This window comes from Symphalangus syndactylus, chromosome 12 (genome assembly GCF_028878055.3).
Source record: "Symphalangus syndactylus isolate Jambi chromosome 12, NHGRI_mSymSyn1-v2.1_pri, whole genome shotgun sequence".
NCBI lineage: Eukaryota > Metazoa > Chordata > Mammalia > Primates > Hylobatidae > Symphalangus > Symphalangus syndactylus.
The window spans coordinates 32953216-32970347 of NC_072441.2; the positions used below are offsets into that span (position 1 = coordinate 32953216).

General features: G+C 35.8%; 1 protein-coding gene across 2 annotated transcripts in view; it reads right to left on the reverse strand.

The window, feature by feature from the left end:
- The window catches only part of ADGRL4 (adhesion G protein-coupled receptor L4), a 152682-nt gene that overhangs the window by 97893 nt on the left and 37657 nt on the right, over window positions 1-17132 (reverse strand). Inside the window, exons 1-2 of one of the 2 annotated variants that reach the window (XM_063624177.1) lie at window positions 13010-13169; window positions 11443-11592 (exon numbers count right to left, since the gene is read on the reverse strand). The exons of the other annotated variant lie outside the window; for it this stretch is intronic. Coding sequence (XP_063480247.1) covers window positions 11443-11592; window positions 13010-13031 — 172 coding nt within the window. The 5' untranslated portion in view covers window positions 13032-13169. Of the gene's footprint in view, window positions 1-11442; window positions 11593-13009; window positions 13170-17132 lie in introns of those variants that run through there. 2 annotated transcript variants of the gene reach the window in all.

Consider the following 17132-nt stretch of genomic DNA (forward strand, 5'->3'; position numbering starts at 1 on the left):
AATTCAGACTTGCATAGTTCATCCCTTAAAATGAAGTAGGAAGACAAAGATATCACAGAGCAAACCAATGTAAAGTTTATGATACTGAGTTTGATCATTTATGCAAATTTTTCATTTGGCTATGATGGATGCTCTGTATTTACAGCAAAATGTTTGAGATGGGATTACATCTAAAGTAATCCCATTTCAGCCTTATACAACATATGACATTCAATGAGATCTAAGTGCTTGATTCTTGCAAACAGAAATACCATTCATGCTCTTTCAATAAATTCAACATAGGTAAAGAACAATAAAAATGGGGCATCAACAAACCAGAATTGTAGCATTTTGTAGACTGGATTTTTGTAGTTTCCAAGGTTACAATAAAAAGTAAGAACTAGCCATTCTCCTCAAAGGGTAGTCATTGCTGGGATTTCCCAGTCACTAATGAAAAGCAGGCAGACTCCATCATCAATTTAAAAATAAAGGGAAATTATTTTTTCGTTACTAGGATTATTTTAGAGAGCATGATTAAAAACAAACAATTATTACTGACAGATAAAACTCTTTTAAAGTCTGGCAAAGAAAGTGGCATGTGAATCCGGTCTTGGACAGTAACCAGGTTTGTAATAGTCCCGGTATTGAAAGGGTCTAATTTGTCCTCTGAGCACACATACACTTGATCATCCTGCCTCATTAGTTGAGCTTGGTGCAAAATTATTTTGATGCCTGGCAATATATATTACCCTCAGAATGAATAAATGTGGCTTTTGGATTTACTTCCTAGCTGAGATGACTGCCTTCCTGATCAATTCTACTTTTACCATTCCTGAACATAAACACTCGTTAAGCAAAATCTTTTGGAATTGCAACACAAAGATCAGTTCCACTATATACCATTTTGTTTTAGTTGTTACTTACATGGCAATTATAAAATCACAAGAATTACAACCCTCCTGTCCCTTAAATGAATTTGTGCACCATCTTATTCAAAGGAGTACTCTCAATCACACATCACAGTGACTAAACCTTCCCAATAAGAGAGTAAATATAAAAATCATGGATGTAACAGCCTTTCACTTATTGTAATGGTTCAAGTGACCCCAATATAGTACTTCTATCACTGATCATATGGATATTTAATGTGTTACTTTTCAGCACTGTAATGCAGGAGGGGTCGCAGAAAATTGATCCAGAAATTCCTTCTGAGGGAGGAAACCACCAGAGAAAATATGGAAAAATGCTTCATTTATGTGCCAACTTCTACTGATTTGTAGCACCGGCCTGGTAATATTGGGAGAAGAACTTTCAGGTCACATCCTGGCTCATCAGGAAAGAGTATCACGGTGTGCCAGGTCATAAGTGGAGATGAGAGGAGTACAAAGAGTAGATAAAGCATCTCCTGCATTGGTCATGCCAGCTCCAGAGATCAGAGTTTAACAGAACTGTGCAATAAAGTGGCAAGGGCACTGAGCTTACAAACAAGAGATCAAAATCCATATCTGTTTCGTTTTCATGTTTTAAATTGAGTCCAAAATCGAGGCTATTAACCCAAGAACTGGTTGAACTGGAAATTGACTACTGTTCAAATAAATGTATTACAATAGTAGAATCAAATAACTTTAAATCTTGTAGGGACATCAATAAATATATTAATCCAATCTGCTCATTTTAGGGAAACTGAGGCTCGAATGCTCTTTGTGACTTACGATGAGAATCTTAGTAGGACAGGGATAAAATATACATAACAAATTTGGAGACTTTAGCACAGAAACATTAAAATTTATTATTAGAGAATCTAGTCACTGGAGCATAGGATACCAAGGGGATTTCAATTTATAAGGATGGGTTTTGGTTGTTGGAGCATAAGATATAAAAGAGGAGTCCAATAATTAGAACTTGGAGGATAAGAGATTAATCTAGAAATTATTTTATTATTAATACGATATGCCACAAGATTTCTAACAAATTTCCCTTTATTTTAGACTAGAATTTGTCTCAGGAAAAAGATAAAGTAGTGGTTAAATGAAAGTAGATGGATGTAGAAATGGGAACTGAAGGGATTGACAGAAACTTTCTTGCAGTGGTCACTTGCCTTTCTGGCTGCATGGCATCTGTTCATCCTCCTGATAACAGTCACCCAAATGTCCTTTTGAAAAGTACTTTCTCTCTTCTCACGATCTGCGTGGGTTTTTAGCCTCGGCTCTAGAAATGGAGCTGCCTAATGTTAAGTCAGCTAGTATATTCCATTAATACTTAAAGACATAAAGATTATAAAAAAATTGAATCTATAAATAAAAGTGACAGGTTGTGAGTAAACTATACACTTCTTTTATAGCAGGATATCAATGCATATTCCTTAAACATAAACTGAGAAGTGAAGTCACAGGCACATTCCATAGAAGATAAGTGGTCTTCTGTGGTTTCTTTTAATTGAAGGCTCACGACTTTCTTAAGCTTTGGGAAATTAATTTATGTCTTTTATCCTCTGCTAAATTTTGCCTGAATCTTTCTTCAATAAAACTTCTATTAGATGAATATGAGGCCTTCCATGGTTGGTCCTCTGTTTCTCAGTTTTATTCTCTTATATTCCATTTTGCTGTCCTATATTCCATCTTCGTTTTTTAGCTTTACAATTGTGGGATGATTATTATTCAGCCCATTGTTGTACATTATCTCATCAATTATCAGAAGATAAATATATTTTATAGGAGGTGAAAAAAATACTTCAGGTTTGTTTCGCAGGAACAATCAAATTAGCCAATGAATTCAGGAAATCATTTGAGGTAAACACACAACACAGCGAAGAGATGATTACACTATTGCAACAACAAAAGTTACAAGTGAGTCACAAAATGAGTTTGAGTTTAATCAAACGAAGCAGAGGTTCTGCAACAATGATTACCAGGTATGGACTCCATTACTGCATTAATGACATTTCAATATAAAAATCACAGGCAAACCGTGCAGTTAGGGTCAGAAAACACATTGATGATCACCTTGTTTAACCTTTGAGATAAAGCACAGGAGGAATATGAAAAAGGTCTGGACCTAGATTAAAAAAAAAGATTAAAAGGAGTAAAATCTGGATATAAAAAGGGGAATGGTACTGAGATGATATGCTCAAGAATATCTTGACTAATGCTGTCCTGGTGTATCTTCCACAGATATATAAATAAATTGAATATTTGCAGCTTCCCTGTTCTATCCGGCAACCACCCTTGCAAGACAGAAAACCCAGGAATGGGAAACTTTAACCTCAATCTTATGGTGGATTTTAGGCACTGGCTTGCATTACTGACAATTTTAGCAGCTTTGTACCTTGATACCTCTTACTATGAAAGGAGAAGAATTAGAGAAAGAGTGTGGAAGAGGTTGAGTCATGCAAAGGTTTGAGGTTATATCAAAGTAATAAGTATTTTGTTGTGTGATAGTTCTTTTGTACATAGAAGCCTCTTCCAAATTTTTGTAATTGTTTGGATGCAAAATTTTCCAGAATGTCTTTGAGAATATAAATCAGAGTGTTTTCTTCAACCTAAAAGTACGGCTTTTTAGGCAAATTTTTCTATTTATTCATCTATGTGTTTATGTTGTTCACTTTTCCTCAATGACTGGACTATCTTTAAATGACTCTCATATTTATAATTTAAAAAACAATGGTGATTATCACAGGTAACTTGCTCCAGATTTTGCCAGCTAGCCATTAGCATCTCTGAAGTAAGAGATTTCAGAGTTCTCTGTATACGCAGGTGGGTACAGTAATTTTGAGGCATGATTCTAGGTAGCATCAGTAAGGAGAAGACAGAAAGGTGGCATCAATTTTCACTCTCAAGAATTGCTTCCAGGCAGATGACCAAGTTTTCTTTGAGAGTATTTTCTTGACTTATCTGGAGAAAAACAATGAGGAATAGAATGTCCAATCTGTGTAGCCTTTGGAAAACAATGTCTCAAACAATCACCTAGATTTGTCTCCACTTCTGGGAAGAGGACAGGATACCGCCACCACAGGGAAAAGCCAGCCTCTTTGCTGCAGGGTTCTTTATGTGCACCGAACTGCCCCCTTTTGTGGCATTTGACACTGCTTTGAGAATTTCACTCTAATTTGTGGACTTCTCACAGCCTCCCTCTGATTTCATTGCTTTTTTTTTTTTTTCAATTCACTTGTCTTGACAGAGATTGATGAACAGGAGTTAAACTCTTGTACTTGACCTATGCATTTTATGAAGATATTAAAACTTCCATCGACTCTTTTTTTTTTTTTTTGAGACAGAGTCTTGCTCTGTCGCCAGGCTGGAGTGCAGTGGCATGATCTCGGCTCACTGCAACCTCTGCCTCCTGGGTTCAAGCGATTCTCCTGCCTCAGCCTCCCGAGTAGCTGGGACTACAGGCATGTGCCACCATGTTCAGCTAATTTTTCTATTTTTAGTAGAGATAGGGTTTCACCATGTTTGCCAGGATGGTCGCTATCTCTTGACATGGTGATCCACCTGCCTTGGCTTCGCAAAGTGCTAGGATTACAGGCGTCAGCCACCGCACCCAGCCAGATTCTTAAAATATCTTCATATATATATGATTGTTTTGATAATGTAGCAGGGAAAAGGCAGATGGGGGTAGGGTAGAACCAAAATAATTCATTTTATCTCAATGAGATTCACTTTCTTTATTTGCAGACCTATATCACAGAGTAGTTTGAGGGTTATATGAGGCAATGGTTGGTATATACTTTCTCTGGCAAATTACTTAATCTATAAATTGGGGATAATACCAGCCCTTACTTCAGAGAAGTATTGTAGGAATTAAATTTAAAAATTCATGTGAAGTGCTTAGAATAGTGTCTAGCTCACAGAAGTCACTAAAATCAACATCAATATATAATTTTTTTATTAAGCTGCAAACCTGAAACTTACTTAATAATTAAAGAGAGTAAATAAGGAAGAAGAGAAATAATGGGAACACAGATAAGTACAAGACTGGATAATTTACTTTTAAAATAACCAGGAGTTTACTAAGAAGTGTGCTGATGCCCTTAAAATTGGGACTATAGACAACTGACATTTCCAGAATAACAGAAATGTCATCAATTTTGCAAAATAAGGTTTGCAACCTTAAAATATTGACAAAAGAGTAGAACTATAATAAACAAAGCAGAAAATTTGGACTCAGTGATTTTGGGGGGAGTATTGGAAGTGCTATCTCTACTATTTCTTTAGTCACCTTTCTACCAGAATTTTCATGGAGAAGCAACAGGAATAAAAATGTATGATAATCCACATTTAGAATACTTTTTTTTACAATTAGCCGGGCATGGTGACAGGTGGGCATGGTGACAGGTGCCTGTAGTCCTAGCTACTTGGGAGGCTGGGATGGGAGAATGGCGTGAACCCAGGAGGCGGAGCTGGCAGTGAGCTGAGATCGCACCACTGCACTCTAGCCTGGGAGACAGAGCGCGACTCCGTCTTAAATAAATAAATAAATAGAACACAATTTTTATTTAGTTTTTACATTCCTAGCAGCTTCAAAATATATGGCAGAACAGGAAATATAAGATGGTACAGTCACCGTGTTCACTTTGCATATAAAATGAACACAAGCTCTAGGAAAACCATATTCAATTTGTATTGTCATTGATCCCTTATCACTAATGCATATTATATAATACAGATCTATAGTTATATCTATCTATCTATCTATCTATCTATCTATCTATCTATCTATCTATCATCTATCTATCATCTATCTATCTATCATCTATCTATCTACCTATCAACTTTATAAACTGATGGTAGAGCCTGAAGTATAAACAGAAAATGGTATTCTTAATTTGGAAAAAAAATCAACATTGAAATAATGTCAACCCAGAAGGCATTTTTTTGTGCATAAGTAGAAAATATATTGTGCAAAGTCTTATTTAAGACCGATTTAGTATAAAATTTTGCATAACATTTTTATTCTTAAAATTAGAACCCAGAAGCTGTGTGTTCATTTTTATTTTTTCAGTTTCATTCTTCATCCTATTAGTTACTTGATATTACTTTTCTGGTTCTAAATATTCAACGAATCCATCTAGATAATACTGATTAAAAATAAATGAGGCTTCTATTGAACCAAAATTTTAATTAGGTTTCATTATCGGTTACTTGGGAAAATCCAAAATCATATGTTCATATTAAACCCTACTTTAAGAAATTTCTTAGTTGTATCTGATTAATTCTTGGTAATTATCCTGTTAGATAAACATGAAACAAGATGATTTGGAAAAATGATTCCTAAAACTGAGTCTGTACAGCTGACCTTAATAAACCAGGTCAGTGAAGTCTTTGGTTTTAAAACTGTGGAACTAATCAGCAAAACTGAGATCACACAAGCCCCTTTCCTTCTCTTTTCAAAGTAAATATTAACCTAAAGAAAGTTTTTGTAATGGTTTATTGGTTTACTTTCCTCTTTCTATATACTGATGGAATGTGTAATATTGTTGAGTGGATACTTTTGAGGAAGTTCCACCTAATTATTGTGGTACTTATCTCTACTGTAGAACTTTTCTTGTGAAGAGAGAAAAGAGGTCATATTTCTAGTACAAAGAAAAGAATTTCTGAAATTGGCAAGATATTTTATTTATTTGAATGAAGTTTACAGAAATCATGATCCTGGAAGGTAAACCCTGGGTTAATTTAGACTATAATTTCTTAAAGAGGTTACATTTCCCATTTAATACAGAAACCCCAAGGGAATATAAACCTCTCTTTAAACAAATTTGATACATGACTCTCCAGTAGCACATCTGAGTTTATACTTTTTCAAGTTTGCTGTAGTATTCATTTAAGAAGTTCCTCTGAGATACGTACAAATTCCCTAAGATTTTTAGTAACATATCTTGTACATGAAGCAAAACATACATATAATATTAGTGAGATATATACTTGCAATTTTTGAAATAATCCTTAAATATTACCTGAAAATCAGGAGCCACCTCCTTTTGAGGATTGTAATTTAAAAAACAAGAAAGAGAGAACGAAGGAAAAGAAGCAAGGAAGGGAAGGAAGAAGGAAGATGGAAGGAAGGAAAGAAGGAAGGAGGGAAAGAAGGAAGAGAGGGAGGGAGGGAGGAAGGAAGGACGGAAGGAAGGAAGGAAGGAAGGAAGGAAGGAAGGAAGGAAGGAATTATGGAGGCTGGTCCGGGTACTACTCAACTCAATTGATTACTCCTAAATCGCAATACTTAAAAATAAAAGGACAAGAAAAGTTTCAGATGAACTACCAGAGAGCTGATAATGTCCAACGAAAACTGAAAACAAGTATTTGTAAAATGCCTAAGACAAAAAAAAAAGAAAGAAGGAAAAACAAAATATTTAGAAGCTACTATGAAAAATAGCTTCCCCAGAGGGACCTAAAGCAGATAGTTTTGATAAACTCTATATTCTGGGTATGTACCTTCACATAAGACACATATTTATACAATTTTAAGGCAATTTGTGAACTTCAACTTTGCTTATTTGTGTAACACACTATCTCAATGAATAAATAGACTAACTTTGGTGAGCAGACTATTTAATTCACTAGGATATGATAAAAATAAGCTGACAGACAATCTTTTTAGGTAAGCAAATTATACTGTTGTTACGCTAATTGCTTAGGGGTACCATTTTGTGAAAATGTCTAGTATGAAGGGGATACGATAAACATTGTAATTGCTAAAATAAGTAAATGATTTTGCCTTTTTCTCATTTTTTCAAGGTAGTTATGGTATTTTATCATAGAGGAAAATGCTTGGTTTCTTCTTCAAAATGCACTGGTATCTTTTAATTATTGTTTTTCTGCTTTGTAATGGTTATTTTAAAAAATGTTTGCATTAATAATTGCATTACGAATATATTTTCTAAATAAGCTGGTTTACCTCTAGGATTTGTTTCAGTAACCTATTATGTTTATCTTTGTTATTTTAGGGTTACAGACATTAGCAATTTCTTTTGGAAGTGGAATTCTGAAGAATTCCACTTAATGTTAATTCCACTTATAATGTTTATAAGATAAATGCATGAAAATTATTCATTTATATTTCAACAAATAATGGAACATATGCATCCAAGTGAGAAGTAACAACTTGAAAGTCAATGCATTTATTAGTCAGCTTGCTATTGCTCAAAACATCTCAAAAGTTTTCAAATTGTCTTTACTCCGTGCTACTCATGAAAACATGTTCCCCATATATTAGTTTATAACCATGCAATGTTTTGAAAAATCATTTTGGCCATTAATTATTCCCTTTACTCATCGGCCGTAACCTAGAAGTTGAACATGTATGATATTTTTAAAGGAGTTCCAAGAATTTCATGCCAGATATATATCAGAGGGCATATTTGTTGAGAAGGCAATGGGAATTAAGTCAGAATGTTAAGGGCCTAGACTTTATTCTGTTGACAAAGAAGAGCCATTGGCAGGTATTAAGTAGCTGAGTTACATGATAAATTATGTCTATCAGGAAATGACTCTGTTAGGTAGAATAAACATGAATTAGGAAGGGTCAACCAACCAAACAAGTGGTAGAGCTAATACTTGAATCCAAGTCTGATTCCACAGCCTGTACTCTTAATCAATATGTTTGACTATAAGGCCTCTGTTAATTAATTTTCTGGACTCAGATCAGAGTAGATATTAGCTATTCTAATGTTGATGTGATTATGACAATGATGATCAAAGTGCTTAATAAACATCTGTTGAATTAAAAATGATTAAATTAAATAAATTCACTATGATTAAAGCTTATTTTTAGGACCATGCAAAACAAATTATAAATTACTTGTTCAAAACTTGCTCTTTTAATATGTTTAGTGAGGTTAGGTTATTACTATAACATTTCTTTGGTACCTCTGAGAGAGACAAATTTTATGATAATGGCGATATTGAGGACAGAAAAAAGAAAACAAATTCTATTCCTCAAGAAATAAGCATTCTCTGTAGCTAATCTCCTGTCCAGTCATTTCATCTTGCCATAATACCAATCTTAGAGAAAGATAGGAAAGGTGAGGAATCTCTTTAGAGACGAAAATGCCAACAAGAATCTTAAAACTCAAAATATAACCTAGACTATTCAGCAGTTGGGAATACAGTGTTTTAATTCTAAAGAGCATACAGAACTAGAAATACCATTTGACCCAGCCATCCCATTACTGGGTATATACCCAAAGGACTATAAATCATGCTGCTATAAAGACACATGCACACGTATGTTTATTGCGGCACTATTCACAATAGCAAAGAGTTGGAACCAACCCAAATGTCCAACAACGATAGACTGGATTAAGAAAATGTGGCACATATACACCATGGAATACTATGCAGCCATAAAAAATGATGAGTTCGTGTCCTTTGTAGGGACATGGATGAAACTGGAAAACATCATTCTCAGTAAACTATCGCAAGGACAAAAAACCAAACACCGCATGTTCTCACTCATAGGTGGGAATTGAACAATGAGAACTCATGGACACAGGAAGGGGAACATCACGCTCCGGGGACTGTTGTGGGGTGGGGGGAGGGGGGAGGGACAGCATTAGGAGATACACCTAATGCTAAATGACGAGTTAATGGGTGCAGGAAATCAACATGGCACATGGATACATATGTAACAAACCTGCACATTGTGCACATGTACCCTAAAACCCTAAAGTATAATTAAAAAAAAAAAAAAAGGTTAAAAACCTGTCAGTGAATTAATAAAAGGTGAAAAAGATGAAAACCACTGTTTGAACAGTGTTAAGAAGACACTACAAATCTCAGATAATAAATATCAAAACAAGTGTATATGGAGTTTTTTTAAAACAGAAACGGAATTTAAGTTTAACATGAACCTAAAAAAGAAACAAATTCCCATTACAAATTATGTTCTGTGTGAAAAGAAATTTCAGGCCAAAAGGTCTTAAAGAATTTTTTTTTCCAATGGAAACATTTTCTGTTTATTAGCTAGTTATTGACTTAGGCAGTGGGGGAAAACAACTGCATTAGATAATGGAAGATGCGTTTTTAAAATAAATCATTAGAAACGTGATTATAAGCGGGTTGGCTGCTAAAGGTCCAAAATGTGAAAAATTTTTGATGTTACTTACGCTAAACATGACAATTGAAAAGTATCTAAATAACAAAAAGGCAATGCTGGTTATGAAGTACTATGGTACAATTTGTAATGATTAGTGGAAAAGCACACTAATTTGTGAGATGCAGCATTCTGAAGGTCACTCAACTTTACACTTGCTATGCCATTCAATTAAATACACAATACATTTCTAAGATTATTTATGAAAAGAATTTTGCAATTCTTGTAAAATAGTATATTACAAATTCTGGCTGTGTATATGAGCAGAAGAGCCTGATTTAATGCACCATTAAGTGAACTGTAGCTTTGCTGTACATTTTTTAAACATTCAACGTAATTATGATGAAGTTTGGTCTTACTAAACACTGCATATTTAATTTTTTTAAAGAGGCTATACAATTCAATCACAAGATACAACTTGTTTTTGTTGTAAGCAAACACAGGCAATATTAACAATATAAAATATCCTGGCTTAATTAGAAAAAGTTCATGTTATCTTAAATATATTTAGATGCATAACACCACACAGCTATAATTTTAACTTGCTATTTAATTATATTTTAAAACTAATTCATATGACCTAGTACTTTTTTCTCTCTCTCTCTCTCTTCTACACAGTTAAAACTAGATTTTACTGAAAACGAATTTAAAAAGATTGAGTGTGTTAGGGGGAGTGGAAGATTGGGGTAGAGGTGACAACTACAGACACAAAATTATGTAAATTTGATTATCAGATGGTGTTCTGCTGATCAAATCAATGGGCTAAACTGCACCCTACAAAGATGCTTTCTGGCATTCTGACTCTGGACAGTAGCATAAAGTTCTATGATTATAATCTACTTTTTCAAAAGATGATGTCTTTTCAAAATTATCTCTTTGTCTTGTCATTTCCTATGCCCAGGGTATGCATGAGAAAACCATGAATCTCTTAATATCATCTCCAAATATAGGCGGTCAAGTACCTGTATATGTGGTATCATATACCATATAGGTATACAAGTACTTATATACTTGGTATCATGTAAAGAGGTTATATGAAGGCAATACATACCAGTATAAATTTCGTGAACTCTTTTGTTCCCAAAGCTGTTGACTATGCCCTCTACACCTGGATCTCCAGCATGAGCTAAAAGGAAATCTTTAATATTTGTACCAAAAAATAAGATATGCATGAAGTCTTTGAAAATCAATATAAATCAGTATAAATTTTGACATGGGAAGTCAAACTTACTGTTTAGCTACTTAAGCGTCGTTTAAATAGTATGAAATTAAACAGTATAACACAAACAAGTTAGTTTCTGGAGGACAGAAAAGCATTCACATCAGAATTTAATCTTACAGTATAATCCAAAAGAAGTAATAAAGCTTGTTTACCTTCACAAATTGTGACACCATTTCCTGAAAATCCCATGTTGCAATAGCAGGCTTCAATTCCATTGCGTATTTCACATTTTGCATTTGGGAGACAAGGTGTCTTGGTGCAATTTTGAGTATAGGAACAATTCAACAAAGTGGAAAAAACCACTAAATAAAATAGAGAAATACACCTTTTCAAAAAGTAAAACAAACACCTCTCCCCATTGTTGAATTACAGTATAATAAACATAAATTACCCTCTCTTTCTATTTAGATAAATGGATTATAAATTTTTCCCAAGAGAGCACTTAGCTAAGTAACAGCACAAAAGCAAGTAAGTAAAACTTACTTTTAAGATGAAGGCTTTTTTTTTTCAATTTCAACCTTTATTAAGTAAATCTCAATGAAACTAAGATGTAATAAACAACTCAGCTTTATAATAAAAACTGTATTCCCAGATCAGTACAGCACATTGATTAAGTGTTACCCTTCATTCTGAGGTGAGATACTTTGAAAGGGAACTGCCTGATTGTAAAGCAATTTCCCTCCTCTGGGAGTAACCCTGTGTAGAAATGAAGGTAAATTGAGTATTTGGGTTTTTGTAAATTCAAATCTGTGTTATTTTAAGATGACATCTTATCTAGGAGAACAGATGCAATTGCTGTTTTTTTCTGTGTTCTAATGATTGTTTTCAATTTCAATTGTTTTCAATTTCAATTTCAATTGTTTTCAATTCAATTATTCATAATAAAATTTATTTCACTGTTTGTTTTTCTATTAGGGGAAATTTAGAAACAAAATAAAAACAAAAAAACCAACTCAAGATTATAGTCAAAGATTGATCTTCCAGAAATGGAACAGCACACAAATGTGAACAACAAAAAAAATGAAACAAAACAAGAAACAAGACTATACATCAGAGTTATTGAAATACATTTGGAAATTATATGTTGTGAACTGATAGGAAAAAATAAGGAAAAGTACAGAAGGTTCCTTTTTTATAGTTTTACCAGGCCCTCTCAAGAGTCTTGAGGACCAACAGCTATGAAGCATGAGGTCATTGTTCTGAAAACAGTCATCTAACATTAGTTGTCCTTATCAGGTACCAAGAGATTCTTAAGTATTCTCTTCTAAATCCTAGTGGCAAATAACTATGTATACTGACTAAGCCGGAATTAGTTCACCCTCGGAGACTTCATTTACTATCTTTCTGCACAGTATGGTCAAAATGAAGTTCAAATCTGGCCCGGCAATCCCCTTAAAATGCCAGGAAGCCTCCCATGGGTGTTAATGGTTTGGATTTCCCAAATTTCTTCGGGTCAGAACAGAAGAAAGGTGAAAGGGGATGCTGGACAGACACTTCCTCAAGAGGAATCAAAAGGTAACATTCCCTGGACCTTGGAATATTCAACTTTAGAGTTGAAAGGTCAAGGAGAAAAACATCCTGAGAAGTACTAAGTCAATTCTCCTCGGAGATTTTGCCAAATACACTTGCCATGTTAGCTCCACCTCTTACAAAATCCAGTGCCCTACGAAGGATTGGTCCCTCCGACGACCTCGGAGACCACGGGCGCTGAGCACTCACCTAGGAGCGGGAGGAGTTTCATTGGCGGTGGCCGCGGTGGTGGCGGTGGCGGTGGCGGAGAGCGCGGCGGGGTGAGTGCGGCTGTGGACCCGGGACCGGGCGCCGCTGGGCGGGCGCGGCAGGGTCCCGGATCCGTCCTCCGTGACGCGCCGGCTTCCTCCGGACACTTTCCGGCCTCTTTTGTGTGAGTGTGTGAGTCAAGACCTGAGTCCGGCGTGCCACGTCCGGCCTCCATCCCCTTTCCCCACGCCACCTGGGCTCCATTCCCTGCCTCGTGACCACTGAGCAATGTTACAGCCCCACTGAGGAATCAGTTTGTCCCCAGGCGCAGCTCCCAGAGTGACACCCTAAAAGTGAGTACTTAAAAAGCAAAGGTCTCGGAGATCCACGGAGAGCCCCTCCAGAGGGAGCATCCAAAACTCAATAGGTTTTAGGGGTTCTCTCTGACACCTAAATTTCAAGACATAGCCTTTTTAAAATATACTCGCCAATAAATTTTCCTAAAGAAAAATGGGTCAAGAAGTAGTCAGGAGTCCTGAATCCATGCAAAGGGGCATGCCAGTGCTCAGGCCCTACCTTGCTGGGATGACTCAGGGTTGCATCGTTTAAAATAAGGATATAGTCTATTGTGTCTAGGTTAGATTGTGTTTTCCAGTTTCAACTCAATTTCAGGTAAAATTCAACTGTAGCCCCTCCTTACATCTGCAGAAAAATTGGTGCATCATGTCCTTTGCATGTTAATATACAAGTCGATTATGCAGAAAGAGATCCTTCACAGTGGAACATGGAAACAATTCTAGCTTAAAAAATTAAAAATAACTGGCAGAGAAAATTAATGTATCATGACAGAAAATGGATCAATGGTTGCCCAGGGTTGGGATGCAGAAGAGGGATTGACTGCAAAAAGGCACAAGGAGAAATTGAGGTGATGATAATATTCTATATTTTAATTGAGGTGACTGTTACATGAGTGCATGCATTTGTCATAACTTATCCAACTGTATTCTTAAAATTGGTGCATTTTATTGTATATAAGTTAGATGAATTGTATTATATGTAAGTTTAAATACAGGTGATTTAAAGAAAGGAAACGACTAATATTTTTGCCATCAACACAAGCCATTTTACCTTTCAACAGTCAGATCACCTTTGTCACATTCCATTCCTATTCTGTTTAAAAAGCGACTAGTGAAAATTTACTTTATATAAAGAGCAGCCTCAGATGAACAGCCACAGCCCCTGGACTCCAGAGGAATCATGAACTAGTGGGAAAACAACTAAAACTAGTCACAATCACACACCACAAAGTGACTTATGTATTAACAGCAGTCACAAGTGCTTATGTGTTGACACATTTATCTGGCTCTCCATAGCATTTTCCCAGACTCCTTCTAGGTGAATGTGGGCAAAAGTTCCTGAGAGTGGCACCGTAACAGGTGAGGCAAATGAGGAACAAAGGTGTTGCGTGCCTTGCTCAGAGTCCACAGCAGCTCTTAAGACAGCTGGTCTAAGTGACTGGCCTTGATTCAAACCCAGACTATAAGCTCACAGTCCATGTTCTCTATATTGCTTCTAGAGTGACATTGCACTCAGGAGGCTGTTGCAAGAATGAGGAGTCATCAGATATTGTTATTCGGGGAGTTTGAAAAAGTGATGTAAAAGTCCTAAATGCCATAAAAAAAGAAGTTTTGGACTTTGTTGATTTTTTTTTCTAAAGACTTTTTGTTTTTGTTTTTTTTTTTAAACTGAAAAGCAATTCAATGAATCACTGGCAAGAACCCAAATGATGGATTTTAAGGGCATACCAAAGGCAAGGAAGCAAAAATAAACTTGAAGAGTTTAAGAAATAGATTATGAATGCCTGAACAAGGGGAGGCATATTTGTGATGCAGAGATAGGGGCAGACTGCAGAAAGCATTAGATAAAGACAAATAGATGTCTGCTTGACTTCGTAAAATTGAGATATAAGTCTGAAACAAAGAGAATGTGGAGGTTTTCTAGTTGTATGAATGGGAGAAGGTGGGAACCATTCACAAAGATACAAAAGATAGGATGAGGAGTAATTCTGAAAGAAAAAATGAATAAGCCCAGTTTGGTAATATAAAATTGGAAGTATGTCAATGATCTGAATTTATTTATGTGAAACCAGTTTCTCCAGTTATAAGAAGTTGAGCTTCAATGTACATACATAGAAACAAACTTCAAAAGGCATAAATATAGAAATACATTATTTTCTGAGATGAGCTATAAACTGAAACACAGCACTTATTTTTAAAACAATTTACTCCATATATCTGCCGCACTTGCTTCATCTTTAATTTTATCCTAAAGATAATAAAATACAGCCCAATCTTTAAAAATATCACTTTTTCCTAGACATTGCTTTAAAATTAGCAGAAGTGAATTAACACTTGAATCTAAAAAAATTTCTCCATTTTTTTCTTTTGCATGTGTATTTTTATTAAAAGGCAAAAGTGTATTTCTAGTTCTCATCAAGAAAATGATAGTGTATAGGGGAGCATAAGGTGTTTAATGATGCTAATAGGTTTTTTTTTTTGAAACGCTCTGTCGCCCAGGCTGGAGGGCAGTGATGCGACCTTGGCTCACCGCAACCTCCACCCCCTGGGTTCTTGCCATTCTCCTGCCTCAGCCTCCCAAGTAGCTGGGACTACAGGCACCCGCCACCATGCCCGTCTAATTTTTTTGCATTTTTAGTAGGGATGGAGTTTCACCATGTTAGCTAGGATGGTCTCGATCTCCTGACCTCGTGATCCACCCACCTCGGCCTCCCAAATTGCTGGGATTACAGGCGTGAGCCACCGCGCCCTGCTGACGCTTATAGTTTTAATATTGCTCTTTGTAAAAATAAAATCATTTAAAAATGTATTGCTTGAAGAAGTCCGTATTTTTAAAGGAAAATACAGATAATCAATATATAATTTTGGATTCTTTGTCTTGCATTACCTACAAAAAAACATTTAGAAGTTTTGGCTGGGCACGGTGGCTCACACCTGTAATCCCAGCACTTTGGGAGGCTGAGGCGGGTGGATCTTCTACAAGGTCAGGAGATCGAGGCCATCCTGGCTAACACAGTGAAACCCCATCTCCACTAAAAAAAAAAAAAATACAAAAAAATTAGCCGGGCCTGGTGGCGGGCACCTGTAGTCCCAGCTACTGGGGAGGCTGAGGCAGGAGAATGGCATGAACCCAGGAGGCGGAGGTTGCAGTGAGCCGAGATGGCGCCACTGCACTCCAGCCTGGGCGACAGAGTGAGACTCCGTCTCAAAAAAAAAAAAAAAGTTTCAATCCAAAAAATGTTTTAATTACCAGAAAGAAAAGCATATTTTAAAAAAGTATTCTCAAAGGAATATTGAACTATCAGTCTAAACTTTTATTAACAATTTTCCCTTTGTTACCACCTTGGCATGTTTAACTTTGAAAGATATACAACCATCACTTAGAGCTTGATTTTGGTCTATAACATAATGCATGGAAGTTAAGTCACTTTAAGCTACCTACCTGATTGCAGCTGATGAAATACACCAGTGTGAACACTCCTCTTTCAGTGTTAGATCTTATCAGATCCATGATTAGTTCTATCTTAGGTCTGTCTGTAAGTGCCAAATTAAACAGGATTTCCTTGAAAAGTTCTTGGACAGGTTGGAGTTTGCAATGGAAAGTATTCACTCTGAAGACCTGTGTTTAATTCTAGCTTTTATCTTGAGTAGAGTCTTTAACCCTGTTGGGGATCAGTTCTATTAAATGAAAATAACGGTATTTGCCCTGCTAGATGATAGTGAGCTGCTAAGGTCATTACTATACATGTAGGAATAATCAGACATCCATACCTCTGGACACTAAACACATTTAAATATAGGAAATTAGTGTATAGTTGACAATAAAGTCCTTCTCCAAAAGTGTATTTATTCTGCTTATGGTGATTGATAGTAGGAACCTAATGCCGTTTCTGGATCCTCTTTCTGAGGCCTTTATAACACTGTCTAGTTCCTCACCTAGACATCAATAATGTGATTAGATTCCAAGTGTTTGTTACGCTGTAAATATATATCTTAATATTAGTCATTACTTATGGATCATTGACTTTTTCAACTTACTGAACTTT